At 43.5% G+C, this 15,224-nt stretch overlaps 2 protein-coding genes across 4 annotated transcripts; one reads left to right on the top strand and one right to left on the bottom strand.

The window, feature by feature from the left end:
- The first annotated feature begins 95 nt into the window (after positions 1-95).
- Positions 96-7,136, top strand: LOC115768858 (acid phosphatase type 7). Of its 3 annotated transcripts, none has more exons than XM_030713560.1 (4): positions 96-491; positions 1,357-1,523; positions 1,604-1,950; positions 2,016-3,831. In XM_030713560.1, exons 1-4 carry the CDS (start codon positions 329-331, stop codon positions 2,710-2,712), a joined length of 1,374 nt encoding a protein of 457 aa, XP_030569420.1. In that variant the 5' UTR covers positions 96-328; the 3' UTR covers positions 2,713-3,831. The 3 variants fall into 3 exon arrangements, with proteins under 3 accessions (XP_030569420.1, XP_030569421.1, XP_030569422.1); XM_030713561.1 differs by lacking the exons at positions 1,357-1,523; positions 1,604-1,950; positions 2,016-3,831 and adding exons at positions 3,838-4,004; positions 4,073-4,416; positions 4,490-5,320 and having other exon boundaries at positions 109-491; XM_030713562.1 differs by lacking the exons at positions 1,357-1,523; positions 1,604-1,950; positions 2,016-3,831 and adding exons at positions 5,449-5,959; positions 6,024-6,585; positions 6,887-7,136 and having other exon boundaries at positions 116-491.
- A 54-nt stretch (positions 7,137-7,190) lies between these two features.
- LOC115768860 (probable peroxisomal membrane protein PEX13) lies at positions 7,191-8,347 on the bottom strand. Its single transcript, XM_030713563.1, has 3 exons — positions 8,062-8,347; positions 7,673-7,997; positions 7,191-7,607 (listed from the first exon to the last, which is right to left on the bottom strand). Exons 1-3 carry the CDS (start codon positions 8,071-8,073, stop codon positions 7,204-7,206), a joined length of 741 nt encoding a protein of 246 aa, XP_030569423.1. The 5' UTR covers positions 8,074-8,347; the 3' UTR covers positions 7,191-7,203.
- Positions 8,348-15,224: the final 6,877 nt, after the last annotated feature.

The raw sequence follows: 15,224 nt of genomic DNA on the forward strand, positions 1-15,224 counted from the left end.
CGCTGTGTGTCTGGTCACTCTGTCAACTATCGTTTGAAAATATCGAACTATCGAAAGTATCGATGACAAGCAACATCTCCAGTGCTACACAAGTCTTTTGTTGTTATTCTATAAATTGCTGGATGTTTCAATATTCTTCGCTCATTATTTCTGCTGCCGCCAGCAATAATTTATATAAAACAAAAAATACAACGTAATTGAAAACAAGTTAATTCTTTGCTGACCTATATATTGCGTGTACTGATTTGGCAATGCCATTAGATGTGGCTCAATAGCTAAACGTGAATAACTAACAGACAAATAGAAGAAAAAAACAAAAAAAAAAGCAATGGTAAATTTGACCTTGTTGTTCCTGCTGCTGGCGCTCTGTGTGGCCAGCACAGTGCAGCGGAACTTGGAGCTAGGGGAAGATGCAAACGTTCAGCAAAACTTGGTACAGGATCTGCAAATAGTGCACTATCAGCCGGAGCAGGTGCATCTGGCATTTGGAGGTATGTACCAAACAACAGTTACATATATATATATCATAGCTGTAAGCATACGCCAATTATATGCACTCATACGTACATATATATTTGTGTGTAACTGTAAATTTGCAAGAAGTTTAAAGTTCAAGCGCGAGTTTCTTTACCTCTAACCCCAAAAACTGTCAGTATGCCGAAAATTGAGTGCCATATTAGCGCTGATATCAGCGAATTTTTCATAACTTAAGCACTTTTTATATTTTTTGATATAATTTTGTGTCATTGTCGAAACTGCTGCGCAATAGTTGCGGCCGTTGATAGCGTGTCTAAAGTCCTCACCCCCTCTGATTCGACACACAATATGCAATATGCATTTACAGTTGCAGTTCCCGTTGAGCCATATTAACGCCCCTAACACAAACAATAAACATAAAAAAAACAATCACAATAGAAATGCGCGGGCGCGTCATCCGTGGAAGTGGCCACAAAACGGAGCTAAGGCTGATTAAGCTGATAAAAGCGCTTAATATAGTATATATAGTATTTACCAGATTGCTAAGAACTTGTGTGTTAGGTATATTAATCATACGCTAATAAGGTCACACTCTAACTTTAGTTGTGTTTGTGTTTGTGTGTGGCCCGATCCTAGCAAGCGAGCGATAAGCAAACAAACGAGAAGCGAAACAACAAATCGAAAAACATGCCATCAAAACAATTTCCGAAGTGCGTATGAAATATTGTTGCACTGAACATTAGTAAAAACAAAAAAAAAAATAATAATAAAAAACGAAATATATACAAATTTGTTATTTTGGCCAAAAACTCAAGAATTGTTTTCCTTTTTGCATTGTCTTCTCTTCCCATTTGTACCGTTTGCCTACCGCTGCACCAGAGCGCACCGCCAGCGAAATTGTTGTCACCTGGTCAACGCGCGGCCTGCCGCCCGATACAGAAAGCATTGTTGAATATGGACTGAACGATCTTACGCAGCGTGCCGACGGCCGGGCCATTAAGTTTGTGGATGGCGGTCCCAAGCAGATGACCCAATATATACACAGGGTACGCACACACACACACACACACACACACGCATACACAAACACACAGCTCACAGACTTAAGATTCTGCATTCAACTTAGGTTACGCTTAGCCAGCTTAAACCAAACACCAGCTACGTCTATCACTGCGGTAGCGCCTACGGCTGGTCAGCCAAATATCAATTCCGTACAATCGCCAGCGCCGATGCCGACTGGTCGCCCTCGCTGGCCATTTACGGCGACATGGGCAATGAGAACGCCCAGTCGCTGGCACGCCTGCAGCGGGAGACACAGCTGGGCATGTACGATGCGATCATCCATGTGGGTGACTTTGCCTATGACATGAACTCAAAAGATGCCCGGGTCGGGGATGAGTTTATGCGCCAAATCGAAACGGTGGCCGCCTATGTTCCGTACATGGTCGTTCCGGGCAACCACGAGGAGAAGTTGTAAGTTGGCCAGCAGAGCGAAAGCGAAGATTGTTTGCTGATCGTTTATTGGATTCGCCTTGCAGCAACTTTTCCAATTATCGGGCACGATTCAGCATGCCGGGCGGCACAGAGAATCTCTTCTACAGCTTTGATCTGGGCCCCGTGCACTTCATTGGCATCTCCACGGAGGTGTACTATTTCCTCAACTATGGCGTCAAGACGCTCGTCTTTCAGTACGAGTGGCTCAAGCGCGATCTGGAGGCGGCCAACATGCCGGAGAATCGGGCCAAGCGGCCTTGGATTATCATCTATGGCCATCGGCCGATGTACTGCAGCAATGAGAACGACAACGATTGCACCCACTCAGAGACGCTGACACGTGTCGGTTGGCCATTTGTGCATATGTTTGGACTGGAGCCGCTGCTGTACGAGTATGGCGTCGATGTGGCCATCTGGGCGCACGAGCACTCATACGAACGCCTCTGGCCCATTTATGACTACAATGTGCGCAACGGTACACTGGGCTCACCCTATGAGAATCCACGTGCGCCGGTACACATCATAACCGGCTCGGCCGGCTGCAAGGAGGGACGTGAACCCTTCAAGGGCAAGATACCCGAGTGGAGCGCATTCCATAGCCAGGACTACGGCTACACGCGTCTCAAGGCACACAATCGCACCCATTTGTACTTTGAGCAGGTGTCCGATGATCAGCAGGGCGCCATTATTGACAAGTTCTGGCTAATTAAATCGCAGCACGGCGCCTACAGTGAACTCTAAATAGGCGAAGATGCTAGATCAAACAAATAGACGGACGCACACACACACACACACACACACACACACACACATTCACACACACAACTGTAGCAACTGGCAGTATTAGCGCACATTCTTTTATATATTATATAGCTCAATTTAACGCCTATTTATCACATTTCTATTGCCAAACAAAACCTTAAACACAACTGCAACTGCAACTGCAACTGTTGCCCAGTATAAGCCCAGAACAAACTGTATTTGAATACTTAAATTAGCCAATTTTAATTGCATGTATTTTAGGTTGACGTATATACATCGTGTTGTATATGTTTATTTATATATCTGTTAAGAGGTCTATCTAATAATGTCAAGAGTTTTTTTTTATTTTATCACTTTCTCAAATCGAATACTGTGTCTTCTCTTTGTCAATATAGAAAAACTATATTCTTGAAATTGGAGTTCAATGTTTCCCAGTAGCAGGATTGCTTCGAATATATATTCTTTATATATTCACCAAAGATCTGCCTTCAAAAGAGTTTTTTCAATATAGGAATTGTATGCCTTTTAATTATCTTTTGTTCTTCAATTTCTGATAAGCTTACTGAATGCGATAGAGCCTTATCTTTAGTATTTTCAATGTTGAATTGAGCAAAGCATGTAAACTAAGCTAAGTTGAAATTGAAGTATCCAACATCTGTTTTAGCCCAAGGTCATAGCATCTAGTTCTGTTTTAAAGATAGAAAGACGTTCTTCTTAGCCGCATTTCCCCAATAATCATACTTAAGATCTGCATTGAAGAAGCGCTAAGAACCGAAAATAATACCAATTTTCTAGCAGAAGTTTTGGGTACAAAACGGTGTCCAGTATCTATTTTAATTGTTCGACTACTTTCATTTCCGAAACCCAATTTAAATGATAAATAAAAGCATTTATGGGCTGGTTTAAGCCGCAATCAAATGTTTTTTCAAAATTAACTAACGATTTCGTAAGATCGTCTATTGCAATACGATAAGCGACTATCGATCACCGATAACTGATAATCGATAAGACGTGTAGCGCGCAGTCTTGGTTTAGTTAATAGCTGTAATCGTGCATATATCGACTGTGAATAATGGCAAAGTGTGCCGTGTGCGCTTCTCCCAGAAACTGTCCTGGACATTGTCGTCACCTGGAATACGCGCGACAATACAAACGAATCGATATGCGAATACGGAATCGATAACATCGCCGAGCAGATGATCAAGGCGCCCCAAGGACCCAGCGCCTTTGTCGATGGCGGCGCCAAGAAGGCCAAACAGTATATCCATCGCGTAAGTAGAGATCTGATGGCGCCTGCGGCACAGTTACTTGGCACCGGCTAAAGAGAACGCTTCCACAGGTGACGCTGCCACAGCTGCGGCCAAACACCACGTATCATTACCATTGTGGCAGCCAGCTGGGCTGGTCGGCGGTCTATTGGTTCCATACGCCGCACAATCACAGCGACTGGTCACCCTCGCTGGCCATTTACGGCGACATGGGCGTGGTGAATGCCGCATCGCTGCCGGCGCTGCAGCGTGAAACGCAGCTGGGCATGTACGATGCCATTCTGCATGTGGGCGACTTTGCGTACGATATGTGCAACGAGGATGGCGGCGTTGGGGATGAGTTTATGCGTCAGGTGGAAACGATTGCCGCCTATGTGCCGTACATGGTCTGTGTGGGCAATCACGAGGAGAAGTAGTAAGTGCTCGGTGAATCTACACAAGATGAAGAATTGATCAAAATTGATTAACAACTGCTCCGTCTGGCGCAGCAATTTCTCGCACTATGTCAATCGATTCAGCATGCCGGGCGGCACGGATAACCTGTTCTATAGCTTCAATCTCGGACCGGTTCACTTTATTGGCTTCAGCACCGAGGTGTACTATTTTACGCAATTCGGTCTCAAGCCTATTGTCATGCAGTATGATTGGCTGGAGCGCGATCTGTTGGTGGCCACCAGGCCAGAGAATCGCGCCAAACGTCCATGGATCATCACCTATGGCCATCGGCCGATGTACTGCAGCAACGAAAACGGCGACGATTGCGCCAATCATGAGACTGTCGTGCGCAAGGGTCTGCCCGGCCTGAATTTCTTTGGCCTGGAGCCGCTCTTCTACAAGTACGGCGTCGATGTCGAACTGTGGGCCCATGAGCACTGTTACGAGCGCATGTGGCCAATGTACAACTATACCGTATATAATGGTTCGCGGTCGGAGCCGTATGTCAATCCGGGTGCACCGGTGCACATTATATCGGGCGCTGCCGGCAATCATGAGGGACGCGAGCCATTCTTTAAGCATATGCCGCCCTGGAGCGCCTTCCACAGCCAGGACTTTGGCTATTTGCGGCTGAAGGCCCACAATGCCACCCATTTGTACTTCGAGCAGGTGTCCGACGACAAAGGGGGCGCCATTATAGACAAATTCTGGGTCATCAAGCATAGTCACGGGCCGTACAGCCCCGCCTAAACAATAATTACGTACATATATATATACATATAGCTAATATTCTAGTGTCTTATCTACTTATATATATCTTTTACTGATTATTGTAATTTAATCCAAAGCATCCAATAAACTGCAGTATTCACATGCAACTGAACACAGTTTAGATTCTATGGAAGCATTTAATGTTATAGGGTTTGTCCGAGCTTTTACTAATTGGGTTTACACGCTTTTTATATATTTTGCTGAACAATCAAGTTGATTGATGTCCATTGATTCCTTGCAGACAGCCTGCAGGACATTGTGGTGACCTGGTCGACGCGCAGCTCGACCAATCAATCGATCGTCAACTTTGCCCAGGACTATGTCCACGACAAGCTGAGCGTGATCAGCGGCAGCTGGGAGCTCTTCGAGGACGGCGGCAAGCAGGCGCGCACCCAGTACATACACAAGGTGACGCTGCCCTCACTGCTGCCGGGCACGCGATACGAGTACAGCTGCGGCAGCAACCTGGGCTGGTCGGCGGTCTATAGCTTCAGGACACCGCCGGCGGGCGACAAGTGGTCGCCCTCGCTGGCCATCTACGGCGATATGGGTAATGAGAATGCACAGTCGTTGGCGCGCCTGCAGCAGGATACACAGCTGGGCATGTACGATGCGATTATCCATGTGGGTGACTTCGCCTACGACATGGACACAGACGATGCCCGGGTCGGGGATGAGTTTATGCGCCAGATCGAAACGGTGGCCGCCTATGTGCCGTACATGGTCTGTCCGGGCAATCACGAGGAGAAATAGTACGTATTCATTTGTTGCCTTGTTGACCAACTGAACCAATTCGATTCTCTCCTGCCCCTGCAGCAACTTCTCCAATTATCGGGCACGCTTCAACATGCCCGGAAACGGTGACAGTTTGTGGTACAGCTTTAATATGGGACCAGTGCACTTTGTGTCCTTCTCCACGGAGGTGTACTACTTTATTAACTATGGCATGAAGCTGCTCACCAAACAATTCGAGTGGTTGGAGCGGGATTTGGCTGAGGCCAATTTGCCAGAGAATCGCGCCAAGCGACCCTGGATCATCACGTTTGGCCATCGCCCGATGTACTGCAGCGACGACAAGGAGTACGACTGCAATGGCAGGCTGGAGACATATATACGACAGGGATTGCCGACGCTCAAATGGTTTGGACTGGAGGATCTGTTCTATAAGCATGGAGTTGATGTCGAGTTCTTTGCACACGAGCATTTCTATACTCGGCTGTGGCCCATTTATGACTTCAAGGTTTACAATGGCAGCGCCGAGGCACCTTACACAAATCCCAAGGCGCCCATACAGATCATAACTGGCTCCGCCGGCTGCAATGAGAACCGAGAGCCCTTCTCCAACAATCTGCCCGATTGGAATGCGTTTCACAGCAACGTAAGTAACGGAATCTACATTCGATAATTACGTGTCAAGTATGTTCAAAAGTATCGCTCTGCAACCTATCGATACATTTTCAACACTTATTCGGGCTAGCAACAAAGTGTTGCCAATCAGCTTTAAGTGAGTGTTTGCAAAAAAAAGTATCGTTTTCAAAATAATCGATACATGTACCACAAGAATCGGCTTTGCAACATTTGGTCAACAGAATGTTGCGAAGCGGCTTGCCTTTTTTTTTCAATTTTCAGTTTGTGAAATTATTGTCCTTACACTTTGTTTTGGCTTGCCTTTCTTTCAGGACTACGGCTACACGCGCCTCAAGGCCCACAATGGCACACATTTGTACTTTGAACAGGTCTCCGATGACAAGGAAGGCCAGATTGTCGACTCCTTCTGGGTCATCAAGGATAAGCACGGCGCATACGCCTAAACGAGAGAGTCCTGCCTCCAGTTAGCAACAAGTTATACAATTTTCTGGTTTGCTTATTTTGTTTAACATATTTAAAATATTAAGTTAGAAAAAAAATATTTATGTATATATGATAGAATGGGAGACAAAAAAAAAAATAATAAATTGCACTAAACTTAAATGTGTTCCATGCTATGCGCCGTATCCTAGTAGACCGTGCCCGAGATGCCGGCACCATAATTGTAGCCAGCGGCGCCGGCGCCAATGGGCGGCACACCGCCCAACGCCCCCAAGCCGCCGCCCACCACGCTGTTGCCATAGTTGCTGCTGTAATAGCTGGAGGGATAGCCGCCGGCGCCGAAGCGTGTATTGTAATACGGGTAGCCAGTGCCGACGCCTACGCCTGCGCCGGCGCCCAGGCGTGAATTGTAATAGGACAGCGCATAAGGATTCGAGTTGTAACCGGCGCCATAGTAGCCACCGCTGCCCAATGATGAGCCGTAGCCGCCCAACGTGGAGCCGTAGCCGCCCAATGATGAGCCGTAGCCGCCCAACGTGGAGCCATAGCTGCCCAGTGTGGAGCCATAGCCACCATAGCCGGCAGCGCCGTCTAGTGTTGTAAAATGCCAACAGAGATTAGTACAGTTAGCGCTTTCCACTGCCGCCTATTCTCACCTAAGCCTGCGAAGCCGCGTGCGCCGTACGGATTGTAGTAGCTGTCCACGCCGCTGCCGTAGCCGACGCCCAGCGTGGAGCCATATGCTCCATAGTTGCCGTAACCACCATAGCCGGCATTGGTGCCATAGCCAGCATAACCACCATAACCACCGTATCCACCAACATAGCGCTTCTCCTGCTTCTTCTCCTGCAGCGGTGCATAGCTGCTGGCGGCGCTCACCTGATCAGCCGCCGCTGGCGATGCCGCCACCTGCTCCTGCTGCTGCTCCTGATCCTGTGCCAGCGTCTCGCTCACCAGCAGCATCGCTGCCACAAATACGATCTGCAACCAAATCGAATTTAGTAACGGGCTAATCCAGCTACGCGCCAAGTGGCGACGCCCTTACAAAGCACTTCATGTGGTGGCCGCCTGGGTGTGGATTCAACTGGATGTGGCTGCTTGGACTGCTTGTTGAACCTTGCTAATGTGCACGCGCCGCCTGACACTTGTCTAATGCTCTGGCTGCCCCAAAGCCAGTCGCTTTTATACACCTGCCGCACACACACACACACACACAGATACACACACGCAGCGAGAGAGCAAGGGAGGGAGCTACAGAGTTAGAGCGCCGCTTGCGGCTTGTGGGTGGCTTCTATGCCTATGACACATGCCGCGGCCCCGTGTAGCTTCAATGTATCCATGTGGTCAGGCCATTTGGCTTGGAAAACGATGTTGGTTTTTATTTTCCAATCAAATTTGGCGCAGTTCAAAAGCGGCTGTTAAGGAGAGGGGCAGCTGTAAAGTCTGAGAATATACGTACATACATACGCACACACATGCATGCATACGCACACACATGCATACATACTCACACACACGCATATATATAAAAGGAAGATGTGCAGCTAATTTAGTTGACTTCATTTTGCTTAAAAAGTTTCAAGGACAGCGTGCTCACGAAACAAAACCGAAAACCAGGGCTGCAAAGCCGCGGTTCACGGTTCGAACCGACTCCCTTTGCACTTAGGTTCAGTTCCTGAACCAGAATTCGCTCGCTTTGTCGCATAGTTTCAAAATACTTTTTTGTATATAAATATATTGTTTAATTCGAACAAGATGGGAATAATATTGATTATTCCTGTAATTATTTTGAATATAAGATTCTTAAATATTGAAAAATAGCTCTATGAAATTTTGTATGCAAAGAATATTAACATGGAACAGGAAGGAGTATATGAATAGTTAAGCAGGAAAACGTACTCACGCACATCGAGCAGAATTTCCCCTCTGAGAGAGAAAGATTGAGAGAGAGCGAGAGTAAGGGCATAAAAATGTACCTAGCAAAAATGTGCCCAGCTTTATCCAGAGGGAAATATTAATGCATATAACCTCATCTCTAGCCTACTCTCGCTCTGAGCTGTCCGCCACACACCCCCCTCCCGTTCCCACTCCCCACTCCCCTGCGATCCGTGCTTGGCACATTTATTGCTTGATTTGATTTTGAAATATCGTCGACGATCGCCAGATTCGCTTTTAAGACAGTGCCGTGTCATGGAGCTTACGGGTATTATCAATATTCCCACGATCTACGACAATTACGAACTATTGCCAACGAGCGCAGCGGCGATGACAAATGCTAATTGAATCATTAACTTGACCCTGGCTCAGCTAATTGCCCAACATAAAACAAAGCAAAACAATAACAATAACAATAACAGCAACAACTATAATCGGAGTCTTTAAAATGGAATCGGTGCCAGAAGATAAATACATATTGCGTCTAGAAACGGATACGAAATGTGGGTCGTGAGTCATTTCACGTGCCTGCACAGAGTTTGCATTTTCACTTTTCAAAAAAAAGAAGAAAAAAAACAATCAAGTCAAAAATGTCATAAAAAAAAAAGAAACTAGCTAATTTTTATTTGTTTTTCCAATTTTTTGTTTAACTTTTTTTTTTTTGGCAACTGTCACACAAAGCACGCAATTGTCAGCTACTGCTTCCAGTTGGAATGGTCACTGGAAGTGCAACTCATGACGGTCAGCCAACAGTTCAATGAGCAGGTCACAATCGAGCGAGCAATGGAATGGCAACTGAAAGTGGAACTCAAGTCGCTAAGCTCACAATGAACAACAAAAAGCCCACTCTTTAGCTAAAACTTCTAGTTGAAGTTGTGACTGGAAGGCTACAATCCAATGAAAGCCGTTGGAAATATTTCAACTAACACATGTGAGCGTTAAGCTCTTACTGGAAGTGGGAGTGGAAGCAGAGCCACAATTCAATGGGCACTGGAATGCCCCGACTAGAATTGTGACTGGAAGTGAAACGCCAGGTCCCTAAGCAGCTCAGAATGGGCAGCAAACTTCCAGCTATAGTTGTAACTGGAAAAAAAATATTCATCATATTGCTAAAACTGTAATCCAAGGAGAAGTAAAATGTGTAAAGTAGTTCATTAAAATTATAAACGCTTCATTTCTAGTGAGCAAGAGCTTCCAGCTGGAATTGGTATTCAATTCGTTGAGACCACAATCCAATGGGCAGTGGAATGCCTAAAAATATCAAAGGCTTAACAGTGGACAAGATTTGTGACTGGAAGTGGAACTCAAGTCTTGGAATTAAAGAGCTGCTAGCATCAACTTCCAACTGGAAGTGGAACTCAATTCGATTGGGCAACAATGCCCGATGCCATTTCATTGGGAATGTAAGAGCAACAAAGCGTTTTACCTTCCAGATAGAATTGCAACTGGAAGTGGAACTCAATTCGATTGGGCGACAATCGCATGATTGGAAATAAAGGAGCAACTATTTATAAGCCTAACCTTCCAGCTGGAAGTGGAGCTCGATTCGTTCATTCGAAGTCCACGATTCAATAAGAAGCGAAATGTTAAAGGCAATTCGTTGGAAATGTAAGAGCAACAACTAAATAAATACTTGCTTATATAAATAAGGTATATGATATATGCACACATTTACATATAGACATCTATATATATATATATGTGAATATATGAATATATATGCCTATGTAGAAATCGTAATTGTCATAGATGTCAGCCACGAATATGAGTGCCGCACATTGTTCGATAGATGTGAAAAGTGTTAACTCGCTTTGTGGGCGACGGCTTGGTCCGGGGCATGGCCGGCCTCAGCTCGACATGGCCCTGGGAGTTTTCTCTCCCTTCCTCTCTCTCTCTCTCTCTCGGTCTCTTTACCTTAAGCCATAGAGCCAGACAATGATTCTTTAACGTGAATCGGGCTGCGCGGGCAGCGCGCCATAATTTCTTAGGCACACACACGCACCCGGGTCGTATACGCAATGCGCACTGAGAGAATTTGTGGCGAGTGTTCCAGCCACAAAATGCATGGCTTCTGTTGAAAAGCAAGTCAGCTGCCAAAGCAAACTTGTTAACTTGGACAAAATCGTAAATTTATTCAAAATTTGAATAAAACATGATTATATTAAGCTCGCCAAGTCTGTCGCTAAGTGTAAGACTTACAACTTGGCTGACTGTGCCGTTAGGCCTTTTGGGCTAAAACATTTTTAGGCCATTTGGTTGCCTTTTAAGGCCTGCACTCTTTGGAAATAGGCGAAGAGGGTATATGGATTCCAGGCAAATGTCTGCAACATAAAGTTGATATACTCCTGATCCGGCGACGACAAGCTGGGGCAATCCAGTCACTTGAAATTCAAAGTTTAATTTTATTCTAAATGCTACACAGACAGAACTTATGATATTTATCCTTTTGCGATTACTTCTCCCAAATGCTGCAAAATTGTTCTGCTCGCATAATGTACACAATTCAAGAATATTTTGCTACTTTCATTCAACACAAAATGAATGGACTCATTTGCGAAGGCAGGAATAAGCACTGAAAATTTCAAAAAGATCGGACCATAAGGTCCGAAGTTAGTCAAAAATGCGTTTGCCTTGTGGCGCAATAGACTGCTCGTGTGTGTGTGTGTGTTAAGGGATATATGTATGTATTTTTAGGGTATCACCTTGTCGGGCAGCAATGGCTGTTGCTTGATTTTTAGTTGTTGTGCTTCTAGGAATATATGTATGTAATTTTTTGGCAAAGTGCAAGCTGCGATTCAAGCTGGGCGTCGACCTGTCTGACTAAACAGGTGAACAGCAATTGCGTTGTTCTAATTCAGCGAGCAAATCACGAACAACAACAACATTGCCTCAATCGCCATCACATTTCGCACGCCCACCAATTATATTTACAAACCCATTTTTAATTATAATTGAACAGCGTCTTAAAAAAAAAAACGAAACAAAACAGCAGCAGCAAAAACTGAGCAATTCGAACCGCAGTCAATTTCCAAGCGTCAGCAAATGAAGCGGCTAAGGGCGAGGGGCGAGGGGCGGGGCGGGGCGTTGGCCAAGTTAATTGTAATGAAAAACTTAATGAAGTGAATGCCTTGATGCTTGGCGTTGAACTTGCACTTTGCATAATTGCAGTGTGTGTGTGTGTGTGTGTGTGTGTGTGTATTTTTCTTGATTTTTGCATTTTTTCTTTTTTTTAAGAAGTTTCACACAATTATCCATTTATGTGGGCATAATTCTTGTGCGAAAAACTCAGAAACCTCAGCTCACACACTTGGACTTGGCCCTGAGAATGCGACTGACTGCAACTGCAGCAGAAGTTACTGCAACTGCAGCCAAGGAAAATAAAATCCATTTTTCAACAAACATAAATTTAGGCGAGTGTGCGACTATGTGTGTGTGTGTGTGTGTGTGTGTGTGTGTGTGGGAGCTGTCAATCGAATTAACTGCCCAACACGCCCCTCACAATTTGAGCCAAATCTAAAGGGCTTTATTTTATTCTGATACACTGAACAAAATTATATACTTCCCATTTCAGGCAATTCACATTCCATCATAGTGGAATATATACCAATAAACCATATACATATATATACCATACTTATTTTATCTTACCGCCCTAAAACCGGTTCGAACCGCTTTTCAAGCGTACGATTCGGAGTAGTTCGGAATGCATCAGAGTTGTTCAACGTGTTTCGGTGTAGTTAGATGGCGTTTGGAGTGTTTCGGAATGTTTTATATTCACGAATTATTTAGCATATATTTTGTAAAGAATTTATATTTAGTTCGGGCGAAGTCCGAATTCGGACTAAAAATACTTTTTGAAAAGTTTGTTCACTTGCCTAGATATGAAATTTGTCTTAGAAGTCGCCTAGGCTCAGTGGGTAATTATTCAAATTTTCGGAACTACTTTCGAATCGATTTTCGGAATTAGGTAAATTATGTAGGCAAACCTTTGTCGCCTGCTTCGAGTACAGGGTATAACATAGCTGTCATCTACTCAGCTTTCCGCCATTTGACAGCTAACCGAAATTATTTAGTTGAGAAAGACATTGATAGCATTAGTGGATGCGGCTCTCAATCGAAACCCCCTTTTGATATACCCAACAATTTTGCCAGTTGAGCGAATTTGAATGGATCGTTAGAAGCGCGAACAATGCCTGGGGCCTGTCTGGGGCTAAGAGCCGTATATGTATGACATTTTCATAAATCTTTTGTCATGCCTGTGAGAAGAGCGAAGCAAGCATAAATTGTCATGGCATTGTCTTGACAGTGATCGAATGTCAAGTTCGCTGCGAACATGATTCACAGTTTCTGGCAACCGAGTTTCCCAACAATATCTGAAAACCAAAATATTACGCGCGTATTTTATGTTTGATATTTCATTGTGGACTGCGGATTGTGTGCAAAAAGTTTTTTTTTGGGCATTTCATAATTCAAATTAATTGTGGGTATTAATTGTATTCAATATATAACAATTTATCCAAATTCTATTCTGGCGGTATAACGTTTTTTTTCGGTTTAAAACTCATCTTCAAAGATCTTTGAGAGAATTTATTTTAAACGAGCCACGGGCATGGCAATATTATTCTAGGTCCTAAATTCATTTGATATACATACATTCATACACACACATACATACATACGTACTTACATACAAACATAAATACATACATACAGAAACATACATACATACATACATACATACATACATACATACATACATACATACATACATACATACATACATACATACATACATACATACATACATACATACATACATACATACATACATACATACATACATACATACATACATACATACATACATACATACATACATACATACATACATACATACATACATACATACATACATACATACATACATACATACATACATACATACATACATACATACATACATACATACATACATACATACATACATACATACATACGTACGTACATACCCACTTACCTCCGCCTCCTGCTCCGCCCCCTTGGTGATCCTCCTGCTGCTCCTCCTGCTGATCAGCTTCCAGTGTTGAAGCCGCCTGCGCCTAATTCATGGGTGAAGCCAGCAAGCCTTACTTACATTTTTGAGAATCGAGGAGGAGGGCAGCTTTATTTTGTTATTTAAATTTGCCGCGCAACAAGACAAATTCAAATCTGCTATTAGTATAGAAGATAATTTACATGCATACATATATAGGCTCATACATACATACGCACATACATATTTACGCACATACATACATACGCACATACATACATAATTACATAGATACATTATTACATTCATACATTATTTGTATTCACACATGCAGGCATATAAACATATGTATATACACATGCATACATACATACATACATACATACATATATGTGATACAAAATCGATTTGGCATCTAAATCTGGCAACATTTTTCGTAGTCAGAATTCATTGAACATAGGTAAAAATTTCCCAATCCCATAGCTTGATCAAATCTCATCAGATTGGCACGAGGCCTGACTTTTTGTGCATGGTTCGGCCTCTGGATAAAGCTGGCAAAATTCTTCTAGTTATAATACGTATATAACTAGACCCATAAAGTCGCAATCAAAGGCAATAATGGGCCATATGTAAGAGTCAATCCCCATAAAATGAACGTTGCCTAGTTGCCTTTGGGACTCGGCTGTAAGTGGTTGGGAATTGGAAATGAAAACACAATTTGCAATTGGAATGCTGTAAAAAATATACATGTACACACACATACATATGTATATATGCAAGCATCCAGCGCCCATGCGTGCATATATGCATATGTACATATATATAGATCGGTTGTATATATCAGTTTTATTAAGTCTTCTTCTTTAGCAAGCTGCGCGCCGTAGTCCTTCGTATGGCATTCATTTTGAACTATGCAATGTATTTTCGTTTCTCTTTTTGTTCTGTTCTTTTTTTTTTTTAATTATTTCTGTTTTTGATTTAAATTTTGCATTTTGCAATTAGCTCTCTTTTCTCTCAAAATTGGTTTTTGTTTATTTCTTTTTGTTTTGTATTTTTTTTTTTTTTTTGTTTTTGTACGTTTTTTCATCGCGTTTTTTTGTACAGAATTTCGTGCTGAAAGAAAATTAGTTTATGGTTTGGTTTTGCTTTTGTTTTATGGCGTAAATTTAACATTAACTTAATGGCAACGGGTGCGAACGAGACGGAGACAGCCCAGCCACAGACTAGAGTAGCCAAGCGTT

This window comes from Drosophila novamexicana, unplaced genomic scaffold, assembly GCF_003285875.2.
Source record: "Drosophila novamexicana strain 15010-1031.04,08,12 unplaced genomic scaffold, DnovRS2.1 tig00002055-arrow-arrow-pilon, whole genome shotgun sequence".
Lineage (NCBI taxonomy): Eukaryota > Metazoa > Arthropoda > Insecta > Diptera > Drosophilidae > Drosophila > Drosophila novamexicana.

Coding starts and splice junctions, on each gene's coding strand:
- LOC115768858 (XM_030713560.1), top strand. CDS start 329: ATGGTAAATTTGACCTTGTTGTTCCTGCTGCTGGCGCTCTGTGTGGCC. Junction 492..1,356: donor GGTGCATCTGGCATTTGGAG/GTATGTACCAAA, acceptor CCGCTGCACCAG/AGCGCACCGCCAGCGAAATT. Junction 1,524..1,603: donor TGACCCAATATATACACAGG/GTACGCACACAC, acceptor CATTCAACTTAG/GTTACGCTTAGCCAGCTTAA.
- LOC115768860 (XM_030713563.1), bottom strand. Junction 7,608..7,672: donor ACGCGGCTTCGCAGGCTTAG/GTGAGAATAGGC, acceptor TTACAACACTAG/ACGGCGCTGCCGGCTATGGT.